At 38.2% G+C, this 22581-nt stretch overlaps 1 protein-coding gene across 2 annotated transcripts in view; it reads right to left on the bottom strand.

The window, feature by feature from the left end:
- The window catches only part of LOC127445363 (zinc finger CCHC domain-containing protein 7-like), a 72465-nt gene that overhangs the window by 27293 nt on the left and 22591 nt on the right, over positions 1-22581 (bottom strand). For both annotated transcript variants that reach the window (XM_051705398.1, XM_051705396.1), the window contains exons 3-5: positions 3018-3076; positions 2669-2794; positions 1988-2158 (exon numbers count right to left, since the gene is read on the bottom strand). In XM_051705398.1, the coding sequence (XP_051561358.1) occupies positions 1988-2158; positions 2669-2794; positions 3018-3076 (356 nt within the window). The remainder of the gene's footprint in view (positions 1-1987; positions 2159-2668; positions 2795-3017; positions 3077-22581) is intronic.

The following is a 22581-nucleotide window of genomic DNA, read 5'->3' as shown; positions in this document are numbered from 1 at the left end:
AGTCGCAAGTTTGAATCCAGGGTGTGCTGAGTGACTCCAGTTAGGCTTCCTAAGCAACCAAATTGGCCCGGTTGCTAGGGAGGGTAGATAACATGGGGTAACCTCCTCGTGGTCACTATAATGTGGTTCTCGCTCTTGGTGGGGCGCATGGTAAGTTGTGCGTGGATACCGCGGAGAATAGCGTGAGCCTCCACATGAGCTAGGTCTCCACGGTAATGCGCTCAACAAGCCACGTGATAAGATGCGCGGATTGACGGTCTCAGACGTGGAGGCAACTGAGATTCGTCCTCCGCCACCCGGATTGAGGCGAGTCACTACGCCACCACAAGGACTTAGAGCGCACTGGGAATTGGGCATTCCAAATTGGGGAGAAAAAAATCAAAAACAAAAAAAGAAAAGAATTTTCTGTAAATTTGTTTGTGTATATTAAGCAAGTTATCTTTGACTTCAGTCTTCAGTGCTGTTCTGATGATCAGGAAGGTTTACTTTCTGCAAGTCATCTAATGAGCTTTTAGCTGTTTTTAGAAAAACTTAAGCTTTGACTATGTTCCCTTACAAAACTATAGTGTCGACAAACCTATGAGGCACAGATCTGGGAGAATTGCCACAAATTTGCCATGAGTTCTTATTTTCACAAGCAAACAAGCTACAATTAAACAGCAAATGTGCCACAAATTAACAACATGTTTTAACATGCAAATAACTGTTCGTGATCACTTTCTAAATTGAAATTATCTGTAATTTTATTTTCAATATGTTACAAAAGCAAAGTAAAATATATAACACACACACAAAAAATTTTTTTTATGTTTGAGTGATAAAATAATAGTGAGAATACTATGATAAGAGGAAAGAAAACATGTAGGTGAATAAAAAAAAAAATCTTTAGAAAAGGCATATCAAATGTCAATCTTACATAATCATGAAATTTGAATTATTTTTATTTTTTATTTTTTTATCTGTGATAGAAAGGTTTTCAGCGGATAGTTTCTTAACCAGTAATTAAAAAAGCAAGCTAACAAGTCTTCGTTCAGACTAAAGTCTCAACCCAAACATGTAACAAATATGTAAATGTTAATATCAAGCGCGGTGCTCCTTCGTTATGAAGAAGTGAGTTACAGCGAGCCAGACACTGGAAAGTTAACGCTTTCCTGTTACGACCGGCTGGTATTTGCTAACTCTCAGAGTTCATTAACAAACGCCACATAGCAGTTTGTGAGATCGGCGTAATTATAGATTATAAGCATAATTAAATGTTGTGTTGTGCTGGCGGCTGAAGAATTGTTTATTAGTTTAAACAGTAAGATCAACTAGGCAAGCTCCTTTCTATATTCAATGAATATTCTAGATCTATCAGTGACTAGAAGTCTTACACTGATGATGAGCCTTACGATTAAACGTGATGTGGCCAGAAGGTAGAGCTTAGACAATCAGAACTTTACATTTCAGAATGAAATGGAATATCTTGCAGTAGGACTGTTTAACTACACCCGAATACTAAATGTTTGTTTGTCAGCATGATATGCATGAATGGGGCCAATTCCATTTCAATTAAAACTATGCCAAAATTGTATTAAAATGGTTTCCAAATTGCAAGACAAGATGAACAGAAACTTAAACTAGCTTTTATAACATGGTGGTTGGGAGTGTGTGCTTTTATGCATTATAAACATATGACTCCAAGCATTGCTTTAAGAAGCTATTTCTTTTCTTGTCTTTCCTGTTTCTAAAAGTCATATTTCATCTTGTACCCCCCCTCGCTTTCTCTCTCTCAGTGGGTTTGTTGTTGGGGGTGACGAGTGGAGCGTGTGTCCCACTCACAGCCTGTGAAGCGTCTGTCTTAATGAGAGAAAGAATGGCTCAGGAGATACACACACACACACACACACACACAAGTAACACACACTATGCAATAAACAAACACACATCTCAGTTCAACACATGAACAGCGGCCAGGCCCACCCTACACACCCACAGCAGTACTCACGTCAATGAAGTGTCCGGTCATGCCACAGCGGTGGCAGCATTTGTGCCAGTAAGCTCTCTCCAGACAGTCGTCATAGGTGTGGCCGGGCAGCGAGCAGTTTGAACAGTGACGGTTCGGACAGGTCCTCGCCAAGTGTCCCCGAAGCCCACATAATGAGCAGCATGGCACCTTCTGCTCGCAAACAAACACACACATACGCACATTCTGACGGTTACATTTAGGACAACTCTGACAGTGTCCTGATCATCCAATAGTTGCTTATATAACAACAGGCAGGAGAGACTGAAAGGTGTTAAACTTTCTTTATGTTGAATCACTTTGAGGTTGTGCAAAATAAAATCAAATAAAATAAAGCCTAATATCTGCTTTTGTGTTTCATGGAAGAAAAAAAGTCATCATGAGTGCATGATCAAAATGGGTGAACTAACCCTTATTGAACTAATTTTTATCTAATATGCCTTTTCTTCCTACAGTAATTTGTCCCTCAAAACAATTAAGTTACAATAATAAAGGAAGCAGCAATATTTGTAATGAAGAAGAGTCAGTTCTATTGCAAAATGAATCCAATAAAAACTCCACTTTAGGTGTAAGCACATTTATTGAGCAGATATGAGGTGACCCCTCACTGTGGGGCAGGTGACTAGTGCGGTTAGTCAGAGTGAAGGGTGGATAATGAATTACCTTTGGTGTGGGGCAGTTTTTGGAGAGGTGGCCGATCTTGTTGCAGTTGTGACACGTGACAGATTTTTCAGTGTAGTAACGATTTGAAAGACGCCTCGGGCCAACCCCTTTATTATAGATCTGAGCCTACACACACACACACATACACGGTAACACCTCCTGGCAATTAGAAACTCATATAAAAGACATTATTTAAAAGAAAAACTTGTTTTTGTTGATATATAAATGTGTATATATATATATATATATATATATAGAGAGAGAGAGAGAGAGAGAGAGAGAGAGAGAGAGAGAGAGGTTGACAGTATTATGTTTTTATTGATTTTAGATATGAAAACTACAATATTACCCGTTTATCCTTTTCTGAAACAGACCAATTCTGTTCCTTCCCTCGAACTGGGACATAATCTATCATAAAAAACAAAACAAACATCAGTAAATGAGAAAAACATACAATTCTGAAATCATAAGCATAGGATATTTAAGCAATTTTGTATAAAATAGATTAGATTGTGTGTGGTGGAGATGTGTATGTGTGTGTGTGTGTGTGTGTGTGTGTGTGTGTGTGTGTGTGTGTGTTTGAATAGAAGAGGCCCACTACCCTAATTTGACCTTTTTTAGTTTGTTCTCAGGAGACAGAGAGACAGTTACTCCAGCTATACACAGCTGCACACCAAACTCACACAACATTAAAATGCACCACATCCACAAACACACCCACACATACATAGACACCAAAATCGAAAGAGTCCAAAGTGATGCAAAAATACGCACCTCTCAGAGAATAATTGCTGACCAGTGTCATCAAATTCAGCAGCATGCCAACAATTACTGATTGTAGTTCAGCACTATTCTCAAAGGGTGAACTAACTGATGAGAAATTACACTGACTGAAAAAATCATATTCTCACAGACACGAAGAATCATTATTCAGAGGCACACAAAATGACAGACACACTCAAATTACATATACCCAAATTAATAATAATGGACATTAGGAAAACAAAGCACAGAAGAATTTATGCATATACATGTGTGTGTGTGTGTGTGTGTGTGTGTATGCCTTTTAATCTACACATCCAACACATTGCAACAATGGCCCCCAAACATCCCAGAGGACCCAAAGTACAATAAACAGGAAACATTTCCTTTAATCCTGATGCCCCCCTTCCCTCTCTGTCTCAAACACACACTCTACGTGGGGGAAATGCCTAGTCAGTCACGGCCCAGCAATCACAAAAAGCCAGAGAAAGGAGGACCTCACTATGGTAATCCTGTCAGGCCAAATCACAATGACACACACACACCAAAAATACTATAATGCAATTAAAAATCTATAAATATTACTTTCATAAATCTACTGGGTGTTCAAATCTTTTTTTTTTTTTGTATGTATGTGTACCCACCACCACAACCAGAGGGGACGCTACAGAGTAAGCCATAATCAACCTCACAAAAAAAAAAACCTTAGCTTTTCATAAATAACAATGAGAGATGGAAAGTAGAGCAAGGGAGAGGGGAATAGCGGAATAGCGACAAATGTTACTTGTACATCTCATAGGTATGCTAATTAACATAGAGCCAACAAATACAAATAAGAACTTTATCAGAGTGTGTGTTTTTAATGAATTCCAGCTGACTAATAGTCTGAGAGAGAAGGAAGCTAGTGTGCACCGGCCACCATCGTTGGGTCCATGGAGAACAAAGTGAATGTGTAAGAAAAACTAATCAACCATGAACACAAGCTCCCATTACAGAGAGAGAGAGAGAGAGAGTTCTGAGATGAACATGTGGCCACAGGCCTTTTTTTCCATCAGGAATTGAATTTGATAGCGGTATTCCATACCAGAATGCAGGTAGACATGAATAAAAGTTTGTAGGGCACCCACTAGTACACCCGGTTGCAACTAGGGGTGGGTAAAATAAAAAACAAAACCAACATGCTCACGGAGTTGCGGTATTGCAGATACATACCTAAACAGTAAAATACACTTCAAAAGTCTGTGAAAATGGCAGTCTTGCTGAGGCATTAATGTAAACACTGTAATTTATGTGCAACCCAAATTCCCAAAAAGTTGACTCTTTGGCCCGGTAAACACAACGGCTGTTTTTCCCCAAAACTATTTGAAATGTGGACTTGTCGGACCACAGAACACAATTCCAATGTTCCACTTTAGATGCGGCAGAGCCCAGAGAAGTCGGCAGTGCTTCTGGACAGTGTTGATGTATGGCTTCTGCTTTGCATAGCAAATCCTTAACTGACATCTGTGAATGCAGTGGCGAATTGTGTTGACAGACAAAGGTTTATCAAGGTATTCCTGAGCCCATGTCATGATATCCATTACAGATGCATGATGGTTTTTAAGACGGTGACATTTGAGGGATCAGCGGTCACGTGCCTTCAGAAGTGGTTTTCAGCCTTGCCTTTCACGCACTAATATCTGAACGGATTCCTTGTACCTTTTAACTATATTGTGCACTGTATAGGGTGAAATGTCCAAAATCCTTCCAATTTGACTTTAGGGAACATTGTTCTCAAAGCGCTGGATTAGTTGCTGAAGTATCTGTTGGCAAATTAGTAAGCCTTGACCCATCATTGCTCTAAAAATGACTAGGCTTTTTTTGGAGGCTCCTTATATATTATAACACGATTGCCTCACCTCTTTAACATCTCCTGAAAAGTAAACCACTCACTGCTTTTGGCTGGATAACTTTAGTAGCTTTAAAAGGTATTACTTTATTACATATCATACAGTGAAGACCAGAACTTTAAGTAGTTTTTTGTTACATTCCATTACTTTTTTCAATTTCTAAATGCTTGCTTCTAAATACTTGATATTGCTGATAAAAACTTCATTTGCATCTTTGTTCTTTTTTTTTCTATTGCTTGTAATTCTTCATTACTGACTGATAAATTGTCATGCACATCATTTCGTGCCACTTCTATGACTCTGTAATGTCACGTGTTAGCTTGAGTTAATGAATGGACTTGAACAGCGGTCCTTCGACTCTTAGTCCAATGCTCTATCAGGTAAGCTAGCGCACAAGCTGTTCATGTTGGAATGTGTGTATACGTAGGTGGGTCTGTAATACAAGTACTAAAATGTATAATTTTTCAAAAGATGCTTTAGAGTAAAAGTGTGTCAATATCATAAAATATCAGGGTCTGAGTTTTTTTTTAAAGTCATCAGTCATGAGCCATTAAAGTCATGATTTGATTGAAAGTGAATAAAACACACAGTTGTTGTAGTGCCTCTAGTGTTAATTTCACCTAGAAACTGCAGGGAATTGTACTTGGAGACACGTATAACAAGTTTTGCCAAAATGTATATAGAGTCACGTTTTCACTGTGAGACCAGGTTGAAATTACTAGTTACTTAATTTTTTAATTATTTGGATGGCTCTGAACCCGTGACATATCTTTCCTGAGCACTTCTCCCTGCACTCGTTTCCCTTAACAACCTACCTCAAGTGTAACCATTCAATGTCCTGCAGCAGACTCCCAGCACAGGGAGGGGGAACATGGGCCTGAATAAAAAAAATAAAAATCTGATCAAAGCTTCACATAGACCCTGCCGTTAACCAGTTTGGGGGGTTGCAGGACCTTTGTGCGGTGCTGTTGACTTCTGCTACTAGGCTGTCGGTTGGACAAAGAGAGCGGAAGAGAAGCCAGCAGTCAGATTAACACAGCCATTCATAACAACGGAGCCAGAGTGTGTGCGACCTCGTGTACCTTTGTGTGTGAGGGTGTACGTTTGAGAAAAAGAGACAGAATGAGAGAGAGATGCTCATGTTTAGTGTCCCACTTTTGGTTCTTTTCCACTAAAGCACTTTACAGGCGCAAAAAGAGCCAATGAACTCTTGACGGTCTAAGGAGTTTGGTATGAGCTGTTCACGAAATGCTCACTGAAACCGCAAATTCTAATTCTAAGTTGGATTTACTAACAAACAGGAATGATTCTCAGGTTTGGAAGTCCTACAGACAGAAACATTTTTTTTTGCTAATGACCATTGGGTATGTGCGTATGCATGAATGTACAGTGGGGTTAAAGAATCCACTGTAGTATTTGGTATGCCCCCGTTTGATGACAGCATTAATTTGAGATGGCATGGAACACACAAGTTTGTGCAAAACCTGATGTTAGACCAGTATGATTTAAAAATGTTTCACTGAGAATCTTTGTGCTTCAATGGAAGCAAGGGAACTGGAGTAGGAATTCACCGAAATTTCGTCTGCTGAAAAATTCTGGCCCAAAATACCATAGGGGGAAAAAGGTCAACAATTTTGGCCGCAAATTTGAACAGAAATGGTTACTTTAAAATCTGACAACAGAAACACTGAAATGGAGAAAAAGTGATTGCTCTCTTAGTTATTAGCGCATTACTAAAGAACGTGCTGTGTACCTGTTTAGTATGAGCCACCACTAAACGCAGTGGTCAAATATCCCCACATACTGTTCTAGCCGCACTCTTCATCAGCAATGTCAAACACACGGAAGAGTTCGGTTCGACCCGCTCAGCATCCAGCACTCACGGTCTCATGCACATGTACAAATTCACACTTTTCATCTGAAACTGGATCTATGAGTGTCGCTGTCACAGAGAAAACCAGTTATTTTTTCTCCACTCACAGCAATAATGAAAACATGGATGATGGACAGATAAAAAGAAAACTATTAGAAATTTTAAATAATCGTTTTCAGCACAACGTGTCAAGAATTTTCGGTTTCGGCAAAGAATTCTCATTCCGTTGCATCACTAAATTTGACATTGTACAAATCAGCTCACATGGTCAAAGTCACAAATTTGATTAGTTACCTAGGAATAGTGCACTTCAAAATTTCTTATTCAATTTACTCAATTTACACATTTCTTTCATTCACTGTTTAAAAAAAAAAAAACTTACAACAATGTTTATATATTTTCAGGTTTAAATTATGTTTTGAATCCCAGATTTTCAATGTGGACTCTTGAACTTTTGAATGCCACATGTCTGACCAAGACGAATGTTGAGCAAACCAATTTTTCAGTCAACTCATTCAGGCCGTGTTTGAAAACAAACATATAATTCGCTGAAAAAGCTACAACAAAGCCATTAGAATCATATCTACAGTGTCAACCGCAACATAAATTGACGTTTTTTTTGGGGGGGGGGGATTTTTCCCCTTTTTCTCCCAATTTGGAATGCCCAATTCTCTAAGTCCTCGTGGTCGTATAGTGATTCGCCTCAGTCCGGATGGCGGAGGATAAATCCCAGTTGCCTCCGCATCTGAGACAGTCAACCCGCACATCTTATAACATGGCTTGTTGAGCGCGTTGCCACGGTGACATAGCGCGTGTGAAGGCTTCACGCCATCCACCGCTGCAACCACGCTCAATTCACCATGCGCACCACCAAGAACAAACCACATTATAGCGACCACGAGGAGGTTACTCCATGTGACTCTACCATCCCTAGCAACCGGGCCAATTTGGTTGCTTAGGAGACCTGGCCTGAACTAGCGAACTAGCGAACTCCAGGGGTGGTAGCCAGTGTATTTTACCACTGAGCTACCCAGGCCCCCATAAATTGAAGTTTTAATGCAAATCCATCTTTGTAAAAAAAGAAGCTTAACTCTATGCAAAAACTGGTAAACTCTTGCAGTCTACATGCGTCAAGAGGTCGGTGCATTGGTGATATGGAGAAGGGTAGATGCCCCACAGAGGGGCAGACATGGGGGGTCAGTGGCCCTCACAGACCGACTGACAAATACTTGACATGGACCACAGAGCAAACGCATTACGTCCCTATTCACCCTGCCCAGAGCAGACCATAATCCAATCAAAGAGTGATCAAACACACACACACAAACACAGCGCCTTCGCGCCTGCTTGACCCAAGGCATCTCTTTCACTCCTCTCGACAGCCATTCTCCTGTTCCTCCACTTCCTACATCAGTTTAATAATCTCCTCTCTCATTTCCTGTCTGTATCCATCCCTCAAAACGTCTTTCATACCTTCCCAGCCCTTTCGCTCGGCTCATTATTTTTCTGGCCTTTTTGCCACTTTTATGGAAAGGATAATAGAGAGAAAATAGGAAATTAAGAGAGGAGGGAGGCAGAATAGAACTGGGCAATGTTGCAGGTCAGTTCAAAACTTGAATCGCTTGCATGAGCACCATGAGAACCATAGGCTAACCACTAGGCTACGGCTCTCACCGCACTGTTCATTCTTGCCATTCTTTATTCACCTATGGCCATGTATTATGATATGGGACGAAACGATTAACTCGATACCAGGATATTTAGAAGGCTGTTGATCAAACTAAATTCAGTATTGTGTACTGTGTAGGCATGGTCATTACTGGCAAGCCATAAAGTAGTCTATACAACGCATGCTCAAATCTCTATTCTATATTAAGTAAATAGCCAATAGCCAAAGTTCAGGCAAGGGATCAATATCAGGAAAGAAAAAAGCTTGATCAGTGCATCTCATGCAAGTATAAGATTCATATCCACATGGGCAATTAACCTCTACTTGACGGAAAAGTCGGAAGGCAGAATTCAAATGAGCGGTGCAGTGAAATGCATCATGGTCCGTGAACAGACCACAGTGAGTTAGGTGAGCAGTGGTGAATGTGAGTGTGAAAACCAAACAGAGTGTAACAATGCCACACTTTAAAGAAACACACACAAGGGTACCTCACTACAAGAGACTGGAGATATGTGTTCTTACAAACATACTCGCAACCGTTTCACACTCCACTAAATTCAAGCATCCGGTTGGATCACAAACAGAACATGCGGAAAGAGATGACCAGGACATGAAATCAAGCAGAAAGAGACAGACATGTTGAGACCGAGATGAAATGAGAAAGTGCATGAGAGAGAGATCTCTGCCTCTCGGTCGATACGTGAACAGGTCGATTATGGATTTCAGTGGCACATTTCATTTCATGCTCAGTCTTCATGTTTGCAGCACTGTAGTGGAGCCCTGCTACATGGATTACACTGATATCTCTATTGCACACACACACACACACACACACACACACACACACACACACACACACACACACACACACACAAGCACGAACAGTTTTAAAGTAGTGTTACACTGTTATCGCCATGAGATAACGAGAAGCTATTTGATTTATGGGCTTTCTAGCCTTTATTCATAGGATAGTGGAGGAATACAGTAGACATGACACAGGCCGGACTTGAAACTGGGTCCCTTTGAGCTAATGTTGTGAGCACGCAAGCTACACATTGCGCCACAGCCCCAACAAGTCTGTGACTTATACTTTGTTGCCAAAACTCTCCATAGAAGTTAGCTAAATCTGACTAAATCCTACTTCTAGGATATCCAAGGACCTCCGCAATTGTAAAAATACAAAAGTAAATCGTTTTTATATTTTTTATTATTATAATTATTATTATTATTATTATTATTATAAAAACACAAGTTTTCTTTATGTGTAGAGGTTCAGGTTAGTCTGCAGTGATTATTTTAGTAGCTTGATTTAAAAACAATAGAAGTCTAAATGTGTAGATAACCTTTCTAGCAGGAGTGAAACGGTTCAAATTTCTCACGGTTCGGTTTGTATCACGGTTTTAGGGTCACGGTTTTGGTACGGTTTGGTATTTGTTATGTTAAAAAAATATCTATATTACTGCCAAATCCAAAGTAAAAATATTCTATTTAGTAACAAATACTTCAAGAGATTTGCTCTCACTACAAATCACCATGGTTTTACTACAGTAACCATAGTTTAACCATGTATTTGTAGTACAGTCATAGTAACCATAAAATTAACATGGTTCCAATACTATAGTAAAATCATGGTTACTATATGGAAACTACAGTATTACTGCTGTAAAACAATGGTTAACCGTATCAAAACTATAATTTCTGCCAAGAAATCAATGGTGACAGCAGGCATTGTTACTTCAGTCATGGCTACTACAATATTACTATAGTAAAACCATGGTTACTATATGGCTACTACAGTATTACTGAATAAAACCATGGTTAATTTTCGTTAGTGTCCTTAACTAAAAAACAATTTTCTCTAATTACTAACTCAACATTTAACTTAATGCCTGCATTTATGCTATATGCATCAACATAAAGTGCATTTCATACTCAACATACAGTATGTTCAGTGTTCAGAATCTGTACATCACTATAGAAGAAAAAACCTTGCTGTTAAAATGGAAGCTAGAAGGGATGTCATAACGCAACACGAGTGTTTTAATCATACGTGGAAATCCCACATCTTCATCAACGGTCCGAGTAGGGCAACATAACTTTGGCAATCTATCCTCGGGTGATGTCAGCGTAAATATATAATCAAACATCGATGTATTACAAGTATATGGCACTCGCGTCAAGCAATGTCTGCAATCAGTGCCTGTTTTGTAAAGGTTTTATGGCCAATCTCTGTTGTGACTGACTGCAAATAGAAAAAGTTCCCAGACAGGAGACTTGAATGACGCAGGGGCTCATCTATCTTGCTGCTTGTTTATTTTCTTTGCCAAACTGTATGATCCAGATGCGTCATTAAACTTGAGATGAACCGCAGTGCAAATGCTTACCAAACCGTTGGTGGCGAACCGTACAGTTAGTTTTTTTTTTACCGAGAACCGTTACACCACTACTTTCTAGGTACAATTACATTTTTGTACACATTTTATTTTGTCATTCGTTTTTCATCATATTGGTCACATTTTAGCTTTCAAAAATGTTTTACATTCAGTCTAATCGACCAATAAATGTCTTGAAATTGCATATATATTTATGTTAGATGTCTATTATAGGGCTGCAACTGCAATTATTTTGGTAATCGATTAATTTCCGATTATTTCTTCGATTAATTGGATAAATCCCAACATTTTATTTTCCTGTAATTTACTAAATAGTACTGAATAGTACAGTACTAAATGTACGATTCTATACTCTCACATAACTTTGAACAAAGCCTGAATCTTGAAAGGTTTAGTATGAATGTATTATTATTACTTTCAGGACATACGCAAAACAGTTCCTTTCCTTTACTTGTAAAACTTAACAAAAAGTAATGGTGACACCAGAATAGAAATATTAATAATTCTGATCAACTGAAAAATATATAATTATGTTAGATACATATGCTTGAACACAGTCCCTGATTGCATACATTTTTAGTATGTAAAAGTAAAACATTTAAATTAATACTGTATGTTTCAGAATAGTATTGTTACTGATTACATGTTTCTAAACTATTCTTTTCAAAAATATGTGTATGCTTATCTAGTAAAATAATGTTTGCCATGGTATAAATTTAATGGTGAAATCAGACATTTGGCATTATCAGGAGGACTATCAAATATCAGGACCCTTAGCATTATTATACATTATATTCAGCATTAAATCCAGTTTAATACAGTACAATCATCAAATTCACTCTCGTGCTGAAAATAGCACCTTTGCTTATTGTAATATATGCACTGACAGGATGAGGAGAAATCGTCTGAAACACTTTAAAAACTGGCACAATTGGACCTCCGAAACATCAGCGTGATATCTATGACAGCTGCACAATTGATTACACTGAAACTGAAAGCGCAGTATGATGTTGCACGAGTTTAATCAAAATGATTTTGTTCCCTTTCCAAGGGCGTAGCCATGAAATTACTTTTGGGTGGGCCTCAATAAAAATGGATGGGCCAGATTTTTGCCCAATTTTTTTTTCTCCAACCTTTCCAGAAAATTCCTGTGAAATACGCAGAAATACGCACCCGATTTTGAATTCATAACATGTATACATTATAAAACATAGAAAATAGCACGACCTCTTTCAACGCACCTGATGCAGCAACCGCTCCACATTAAACTGCATGCTTATTATGATCTTCCTTGAAGTGTTTAGTGGAATGGTGGTGGCGTAGTGGGCTAAAGCACAGAACTGGTAGCAGATGGTTGCCAGTTTGATCCCCACAGCCACCACCATTGTGTCCTTGAGCAAGGCACTTAACTCCAGGTTGCTCCGGGGGGATTGTCCCTGTAATAAGTGCACTGTAAGTCGCTTTGGATAAAAACGTCTGCCAAATGCATAAATGTAAAATGTAAACGTAAAATGTTTACAAAGTGTTCTCTTGCGCTGGACAATTTGGGTCGTGTTTTTTCCACTTAAAATTGTCTCCGCTCTTTTTCAAAAGAGTCATCATGCAACACATTTTCAATGGGCTGTAAAGTCCCGTCACTGATGGAGCTTCTCCGTGCTCGTTGCAACTATCCAACCAATCGATAATGAAATTCATTGTTGATGATTTCCATTATCGACAATTATCGATTAGTTGTTGCTTCTCTAGTTTATTGTTTAATCGCATAATTTCTACTATTTACACGCATTTACACAGATATGTAGAAGACGTGCTAAATCTGTATTCTCTTTAAGAAAGCATCAGCCAGGAGAGGAAGTGCATAGTTTCTTTAGTGCATTCATGTGTGATGAGAATTAAATGTTTCTTTTTTTTGTTGTTATTGATCAACAACTGACTGCAAAGGATAGAAATGGTATTAAAAGAGGCATTATTCAATGACATATACAGTAGATTGCATGGATCTCATCGCTGCACACATAGAACGAGTCAAACCAAACTTTTCTTCGCCACTATACTACTTAATTAGCCAGTGGCTAATTACAGGCATTTTTAGTGGCATAGCGCAAAATTTGTTTGCATATGCAAGTGATTTATTTGCATTATAGAGGGTTGCCATATCCAGTAAAAGATGGATCTCGGGATTTAACGATCAATATTCAGATCGGGCAAACGAAGATCGCGATGCATCGGAAAATCTATATTTTTACCCAGTCATAATAACCAATTAGTTTACGTGCCTTGTTCTTTGTACTGCTGCAGCTCTCTGGTAAAATAAACATTAAAGGTGCAACAACGAGTTTTAGTCACTTTAACTTAAAATACAAGCAAAACGGCAGATTAACACTTCATAAACACTTATTTTTCGCTCTGTTCCTCCAAGCTGGAGCTTGAATGATGGTGCCTAGAGACTGCAATGGCAAGATATATAGTGAAAAAGGAGTTACGTTTTGGTCTGTTCTCACCTAAAACCGACTGGATAGCTTCAGAAGACATTGATTAAACTACTGGAGTCGAATGGATTACTTTAATGTTGCCTTTATCTGCTTTTTGAGCTTCAGAGGTCTGGCCATCATTCTTCTAAAAATCTTCATTTGTGTTCTGCACAAGAAAGAAATTATACACATCTGGGATGGCATGAGGGTGAGTAAATGATGAGAGAATTTTCATTTTAGGGTGAACTATCACTTTTTTTTTTTATGAAACTATTAGTTAGGTTTTGGTTAAAGGGTTAGGTTAGGGAGGTAGGTTTTGTTCATTTAACACTCCATAGAGTATTAATATTTTTGGAAGACCATTTAACTTGCTTTTAACGCCATTCAGTGGACATTCCACCTCGAAACTGCAGCAATACTTGCCTCGCTACTCTTTGCGCTCCACTTCCATTCAAACACATCCGAAAGCAGGAGACCGGAAACACAACCTCATGCAAAGAAATTTCATACTACAATGCTCATCGAAAGTTCGAGTTTGATGAACTGAACCGCAAATCCGTTAGACGGGATTGACCTCTGACCTCTTGGCTCAATACAATGAATACAATCTGCATGTTTTATTGTTGCAGGAAAGGAAGTAGACAATATATTTTAACATTTTTAATATAAAATTATTTGTGATTTATTATTTACTTACACCAGAAGCCTTCCAGCGTGACATCATATCCTGGTCCGTTGTCAGAAAAAAATGTGTGTGCTCAAAGCGTCGTGTGACTGCCTCTTAATGCACCACGTAATTTCATTTAGCAAAAATGTTGCCACCATCACGTAATTTTTATGAAATCAGGTTGGTAAAGTTAGCGTTAGTCCATAGTAATTATAAATAGCTTTAAATTATACCAAGAGAAGCCTATGGTATGTCTTCATTCAGACAGCACGTGAGTGTGTGGGTTGGTGATTTGTTTGTTTGTTTTTAATGCCATTCCAGCTTCTTTGGCTATTTTCATGGTGAAATCAAGGCAAAAATATGAAAACAAGCAAAACAACTAAAAACCTATTTAAGATGTTGAATATCCATTTGAAATAAAACCTCAAAATGATTCTGGACTGACTTCTCGGAGGACTAGAAATACCACAGTCCAATAAAATATGTTTGACATTTAATGGGCTCTGGCATGCAGCACATATGGGGCGGATCTTCACATGATGGTAAAAGTCTTGAATGGCCTATCCGGTCAATGCCTGTTAATGAAGATGTAAAATAAAGACACTGCCGACCCTGCAAAGCAATTTGAAAATCAGTCCATATTCCACTAACTCTGCAGGTACAACACCAAATTAGGGCAGGTGGCCAAATCAGTGCCCCCTAACCAAAATTTGGCGTGGCACAGAGTATGTGCTGCCACCTTCCTGGCACTACCGACTCCCTGTTTAAAGGGGGAGGTGGGGCAGGTGGCCAAACCTGTCTGTCAACGTGCAGTTGGCTCTTGCAACCCAGAGGGGGCCCAATTACCGCCCAGCGGGGCGCGGTATGCCAACAGCATGGCAACCACACGGCAACCATACGCTCCAATCAGAGGGGCAGACGGGTAAGTGACAGGAGATAAGAGGAGAGAGTCACATGGGATTGAGAAAAACACACGCAAGCGTGCACACACCCAACACAACTCTTTGTACTTGGTAATCTGATGTCAAGTTAATGAAAAACAAAGCCCCTAACCCCCCCACCCAAAACATACAGTCCGTACAGGAGCATGAGAGTTTTGAGCAACTGTCTTTGGCAATGACTTTAAAGGAATCATGCATACAAAATTCAGAAAAAGGTATGTCGTTCTAAAGCCGTATTTCTTTTTTGGAACACAAAATGAGATGTGCTGAAGAATGTTCACATTGCTCTCTTCCATAAAAGCATACAGTGACCAGGGGCTGTTAAGCTCTAGAAGGACAAAAAATGCACCATTAAAGTATCATGCAACAAAATCCAAAATTAAATCGAACTCATTTTATGCCCTACATTCAGAGTCAAATTAAGCCATACAGTCTTCCACTCCTCTTAAATTTCATTTGTGTTTGGAGAACAAGATTATCAGAGAACAACACATAGATTTCAGTCCGTTCCTCACACAAAGCTACCATACAGCTTCAGAAGACTTGGAATACAGCACAGGAGCAATAAAGACTACTTTATGGTGCTTTTTGGCATTTTTAGAGCATATGATTTATAACATAATATTAGACAGAGAGGAAAAAGAAACGGCAAACAAAAACTTGTATTACTTTGTATGACTCGATCTATATATTATGGACTATAATTGATGTAATGTGAGTGCCAGTAGTCAGTCAATTTTAAAGGAATGTTCCGGGTTCAGTACAAGTTGAGCTCAATTGACAGAATTTGTGGCATAATGTTGATTACCACAAAATTTATTTCGACTTGCGGCTGCTTTTCTTTAAAAAAGGAAAAATTGAGGTTGCAGTAAGGCACTTACAATGGAAGTGAATGGGGCCTATTCGTAAAAGTTAAAACACTCACTGTTTCAAAAGTATAGCCACAAGAGGTAGATTATATTCATATTGTTACCATGATTTTAGTTTGATAAAATCGCATACGAACTTTTACCATGTAAAGTTATATCCAATTTTACCACTTCATCGCCATGACAACGTAACGTCGTAACCCCCTAAGACCACCCTAAAATTAGACGAATTAAACAATGAACGTAAGAGCTTTTATAAAATTATAAAATTTGAACTTGGTGAACTCTAATTTGTTATGAACAAATGGTGCGCCTTGACCAATCAGTGGAGTGTCAGGCACGCCCACATGTACGAAACAAATATTCATGTTATAATCTTGGTTTATATGCACGAATGAAAAAATCATTTTCTTGTTTTTGGCCATTTCTTTTCAACTGAAAAACAAGCAGATACAACATAAATTGTTGTGATGTGATAAAGAGAGATAACGGAAATGTGATAAATGAATGGTTTAGTGGTCATTTCGCTTTGAAGACAAAAACGAGGGGCCCAGAATAATCTTTTATTGTTATTTCTTAAAAAAATGATTATGAAGTCATGTGTTGTAAGCAACATGTATTTGTTGTTTATGTTGACCATGAAAATCAATAACAGAGCGGTCACATTGAGACCTTCAAGACAGCGTGAAGTTTTTAAAAAACGTCAGATATTATTTTTGACATTTTTATGAAAAGGCACATTTTGTTCTGGTCATGTGGTGTAATCCTATTGTTTACTCAAAAAGTTAATGATTTATAAAAAAAAAAATTTTACCTAGAAAAATGTGTTTCAAAACTTTTTTAAATTCATGATTAAGTTGTTTATCCTCTCATGTATTCAAGGTGCAAAGAAAGTATTATAATATCTTTTACTTTAAGGTTAGACAACATGACAATTTTTTCAAAAATGACATTTCTAGCGTGCTGAGTGACTCCAGCCAGGTCTCCTAAGCAACCAAATTGGCCCGGTTGCTAGGGAGGGTAGAGTCACATGGGGTAACCTCCTCGTGGTCGCTATAATGTGGTTTGTTCTCGGTGGGGCGCATGGTGAATTGAGCGCGGATGCCGCGGTGGATGGCGTGAAGCCTCCACACGCGCTATGTCTCTATGGCAACGCGCTCAACAAGCCACGTGATAAGATGTGCGGGTTGACTGTCTCAGACGCGGAGGCAACTGGGATTCGTCCTCCGCCACCCGGACTGAGGCAAATCACTATGCGACCACCAGGACTTAGAGTGCATTGGGAATTGGGCATTCCAAATTGGGAGAAAAAGGGGGAAAATCCCCCCCCCCCAAAAAAAAACAAAAAACAAAAAAAATGACATTTCTAAGAACTTGACAAATGTTTTAAACTAGACTTTAAATGATTTCTTATTTATAACTCCTTGGACAACCTTATTTGTCAATGACCCATAAGCATTAGCGCCCCACGAGTGAAAGTATCCAATAACGGGGGGGGGGGCTAACTGAGATAAAAATTATTATATGATGGCTCATGTGATCGTTACATGTCTGTCGTGAGGTGACATGCACCATGTAAAATAAAGCAGCTTTTACTAGGTTACTGATTCGAATATATTCACCTCATACTCATGATGTACAAGGTTTTTCACTATTACTAAATAAATATAAATACAAATACTTCTAATATATAGAAGTATTAATATAAGTATAGAAGTATACAAATACTTCTACTATATAAATATAAATACTTCTTTGTGTAAAACTTTTTTTAATGAGGAAAAATGACCGAGTGCGCCTTTAACGGCTCTAAAAGTGTAGTAAAAGTTTCTCTTTGAAAAATAAATATTAGCAATCAGGTTGTACTGGCCGACTGCAGTTAAGGGGCTGTCATTTTGCTTACTCATACGATGAAACAAGAAAATGGTAGGAAAAATGAAATACTTAATAAAACCACTGGCTTGCGACTTCAATTTCATTCTGATGAAAATTCTCCTCTGGGAGTGTTTTTCTATCAGGCTCAGGGGCAGATCGACTTTTCATGATTGTTATTGTTATTATATGAAAAGAGATAAAAACCATCATTAATCGGCTACATTCCCTTCCCCTTATCACCGTGATAAGAGGAGAGGAGTGCTTTTCGTCCTCCCATCTAACCCACACTGTAATTAGGCCTCCCTTTCATTCGCTCACTCACTAAAACGGGAACACACACACACACACACACACACAGGGCATGCAGGAGCCAGCCGTGTTCAGCAAATTAAAAATTTGTCATTAAGTGGAGTTTACCATAATGCTGTTTTATCTTCCAGGGGTTTGGGGGCCTGATGAAGTGTGTGTGTATGTTATAGGTCTGGGGTGTTAGGGGGTGTGTGTGGACAGCGGGGCTTTTGTAAATTGAAAAAGCAGAATAATCCTGCCCTTTCTATCGCCCTCTTCAGTCACACACACAGTAAATCCATAGCCATTGGGGTAATTAAATAACAGCGCTTTAAGATTCTAATTTGTTTTGTTGTTTTTTTCTTCTTTTCTGCCCGTAACCAATCATTGGACTTCTGGAAGGGTGGTAACAATATAGGTTGGATATGAAACAGGTGGGAACAGAAGACAGCGCACACACACGCGCACACACACACACATTAAAAATATCCACACAAATTAGACTAGGAAACATAAAGCTGGCATTATTAAAAACGATATCCCTCAGTCTTGAATTATAATGAAAGACAAAGGGGAATTATTTCTACTGTTCCCACAAGAAGGGGGGGGGGGTCTGGGAGGACGTTCTCAAAGGTGGAGACCCTACACTGTTCAGCTCGGACAACCTGGAATAAAATATGAGTTTGGGTGGGGCTTCAGTTCCACCAGACTGACAGCAGGCAGTGCGTGTAAAAATAACCGTTGCATGGAAACAAACACTACAAATGTGGCGTTTCCGCAAATGGAGCATCAAGGAATATTTCCAGTAGAAAGATTCCAGTAGGAAGACTAATTCCCAAAAGTAAAAAAAAAAAAAAAGCAGATAACTATAACTAGACATTAAATGAAGTGAGGTAAAAACAAGTGTTCTTAAATAAATACAGTATTACACTGCCCTTTTAAAAATAGACCCACCGTTTTAAAATAGTAGCCAAGTTTTAAGGAAAATTCTGTCATCTTTTATTCACCCTCATGCTGTTCAAAAACTGTTTGCAATGAATGAAAGTGAATGGTGACTGAGGCTGACATTCTGCTGTACATCCCCTTTTGAGTTCCACGGATGGAAGTCATGTGTTAAGAAAAAAAATTAGGATGATTGAATGATGACAGAATCTTTATTATTGGATGAACTATCCCTTTAACTGTGGTATTAAAAAACAATGAATGCATATAATGAATCATTAATTAATTAGTGGATTAGAATAATTAATTGCATCAATACTTAATCTATTGAGACTATTTAAATATTTATTGATTGAGAAGTTCATGTTAATTTTGAGTGGCGGTTAAATATTTTTTATTTATTTTTATTTTTTTTTATAATACAGGATTTCCCAATACTGGACATTAATGACATGCGGTTGCTCATGATCTACTGTTGAAAATGTACTGCTCATTTTGTTACATGAAAATTTAACTTTGCAGCATTTATAATGCAATATACAGTATTGTGAATAATTGTACGGGTGTCTATTTTGCCCCTTATCTGTATAAAGTCCAGCTTTATGCACCAATTTTCTGGTTATTATTGGAATTTTGGTTGCAAAATTGTTTTATTTGATTTATTAACTGTTTTTATAAACTGAGGGACTAAAGTTAAAATTTATGGGACGAAATTATAATTATTGTCTGTGGTAATCGACAGTAGACACAGTCAATAGAGCTTAACTTGCAATGAATACTCGAAGATACAGTACTCCTATTGTTTCAATAAAACAAACTATTTGTAAAAAACAAAAATAGTAGCCTTAACTGCCAATAAAATTGAAGTACATTCCACCACTCCCCTTACAGAACATTAAAGGGATAGTTCACCCAAAAATGAAAATTCTCTCATTATTTTCTCGCTCTTATGATATCCCAGGTATGACTTTTTCTTCACTAGAACACATTGGAAGAAAAATAGAAAAATATCTCAGCTCTGTAGGTCTTTAAAATGCGTGGATGTGGATCAGACCTTTGACGCTCCAAAAATCACAGATAGTCAGCATAAATTTCATCAATATGACTAAAAAAAGACAGCCAGTAAGCTTCATGAGAGCGCTGAATTCATGTGGTCTCTCGTGTGACGTATTCATGTTGGCATGTAACGGACGTAATCTCACGTTTTTCTCTCGGTTGAGATATCCAGGATAAGCACACAAACGCACCATTGTGAGTAAAGAAAAAGATAAATACAGATCCAACCAAGATTCTGTAGTGTTCCTCCTTCTCACTTGTAAACAGCACTACTCTTCCGGCTGTGTCGCACGTGCGTCAGTTCTCGCGTGTCTCAAATGTCGACATGATTACGTCACACGCACATACCGCTGCTGACCAGAAGCGCTGATTAAGAGTTAAAAAGTACTTAAATATTGATCTTTTTCGCACCAAAAACAATTGTATCACTTTAGAAGACATTAATTTAACCACTGGAGTCGTATGGATGATGTTCATGCTGGCTGTCTGTTCTTTTTGGAGCTTCAAAAGTCTGATCACCCACTTGCATTTTAAGGACCTACTGAGCTGAGACGTTTTTCTATTTTTCTTCAAATGTGTTCTGGTGAAGAAAGTCATACACACCTGGGATATCATGAGGGTGAGTAAATGATGAGCCTTGGGTGAACTAATCCTTTAAGTATGAATTTGTTTTATTGTGTTCACACAGCATATTTTAAATTATACCATTTAAATTACTACAGTTAGTGTTACTGTAGTAAACCATGGTAAATTTAAAATTAAAGGTGGTTTAGTTTAACAACTTAAAATAAAAGCAAAGAGCAAACTAAGAGGATGTCTATTCTTTAAACAGTCACATTAAATTCCATCAAACAAAAAGAGATACAAAAAAAAAAAAAAAAAGGGCTGAGAGACATCAGGCGCAGAGGCAAAAGGAAGAGAAGGGACAGATGGTGGGGCTATGGCTGGGTGAAAAGGGGGAAAGGGGGGTTAAAGGAAGCGACAGAGAAAGAGAGAGAGGAGGAGGGAGAGAAGGTGTAACGAGAGGGCTTGCCTGTCCATCTTCACCTCACTCGCATCCCCAGGGTATTCCTCCCTTTCCCTCTTTCTCATTCTCCCGCTCGTAATTCTCATTTATCGGGTCTCTTGTTTATTCATTAAGTTAGTTTGCCCATTTCGGCTGTTTTCCTCCATTACCGTCTATGCTGATTAACAGGGCAAGTCTTTTTGCCTGATGATTTTTTTTTCTTTGTTTAATTTAGCATTGTTAATGTTTATTTAAATTTCACAATATATATCAATTTACAGTGATAATTAATGTATATTCAAATTGAAAGGATAAAATAGTTTGCATGAGATGACAAATCATTCCTCAAATTCATCCCTCCATTTGACTTGTCTTTGACAGGTAATAACATCCACAAAAGAACCCCACTGACAAGTTCCACTTGAATGTGCGTTTAATATGATAACAATAGACTGGGTAAATCCTCAGACCCCACCTCTGACATCCCAGAATTCTGTTCTCCATCCAGTGGAAACTCTCCACAACTCCATTCATAACAGCAGAAACAATATAATTATTATATTTCAGAATATAAAAGTGTGATAAAGACCTACAGTGGCAGGTTCCAGCAAACTCTATTTTGCAATGCAATGTTGATATAAAATTGTGATATTTTCTCTTATTAAGTGCAAGATCAAGTTTATTCACTTTAAACAAAACATCCCAGAGGGCAAAACAATGTTCTTTTGTGACATGAATCAATCACGACTGTTCATCGTAATACTCATACATTGTTTCTATTCCCAAATCAACTACTCATTTAACAGGAAAGTGTATTTTTTGAGCATTATCTGTACATGTGTCTTAAGAAAACTGTTTCGGAATATAGAACATATATGTAACAGATATATTACACATGTTCAGGCCTATGAAGCAACTAGTTATAGTGCTTCGAAGGTAGCACTGTTTTTAATTCTATGGAGTATGGAGTAAATATGTAATTATTCCTCCCATTTTCTTATGTGTTTGAGCAAATGTGGAAACAAAATGACAGCTTTGGAATATTTTTTGTGGGTGAGAAACAGACCAATTTTTTTTACCATAAATGTCCACTTTCACTTCCAAAATGTGAATGTTGAATTAATGTTATATTAATATTGATCTGTTTCACACCCACACCTATCTTATCGCTTCTGAAGACATGGATTTAACCACTGGAGTCATATGGATTAC

This window comes from Myxocyprinus asiaticus, chromosome 8 (genome assembly GCF_019703515.2).
Source record: "Myxocyprinus asiaticus isolate MX2 ecotype Aquarium Trade chromosome 8, UBuf_Myxa_2, whole genome shotgun sequence".
NCBI lineage: Eukaryota > Metazoa > Chordata > Actinopteri > Cypriniformes > Catostomidae > Myxocyprinus > Myxocyprinus asiaticus.
Note: the sequence above shows the minus strand (reverse complement) of the source record. Positions and strands in the feature narration are given on the sequence as shown.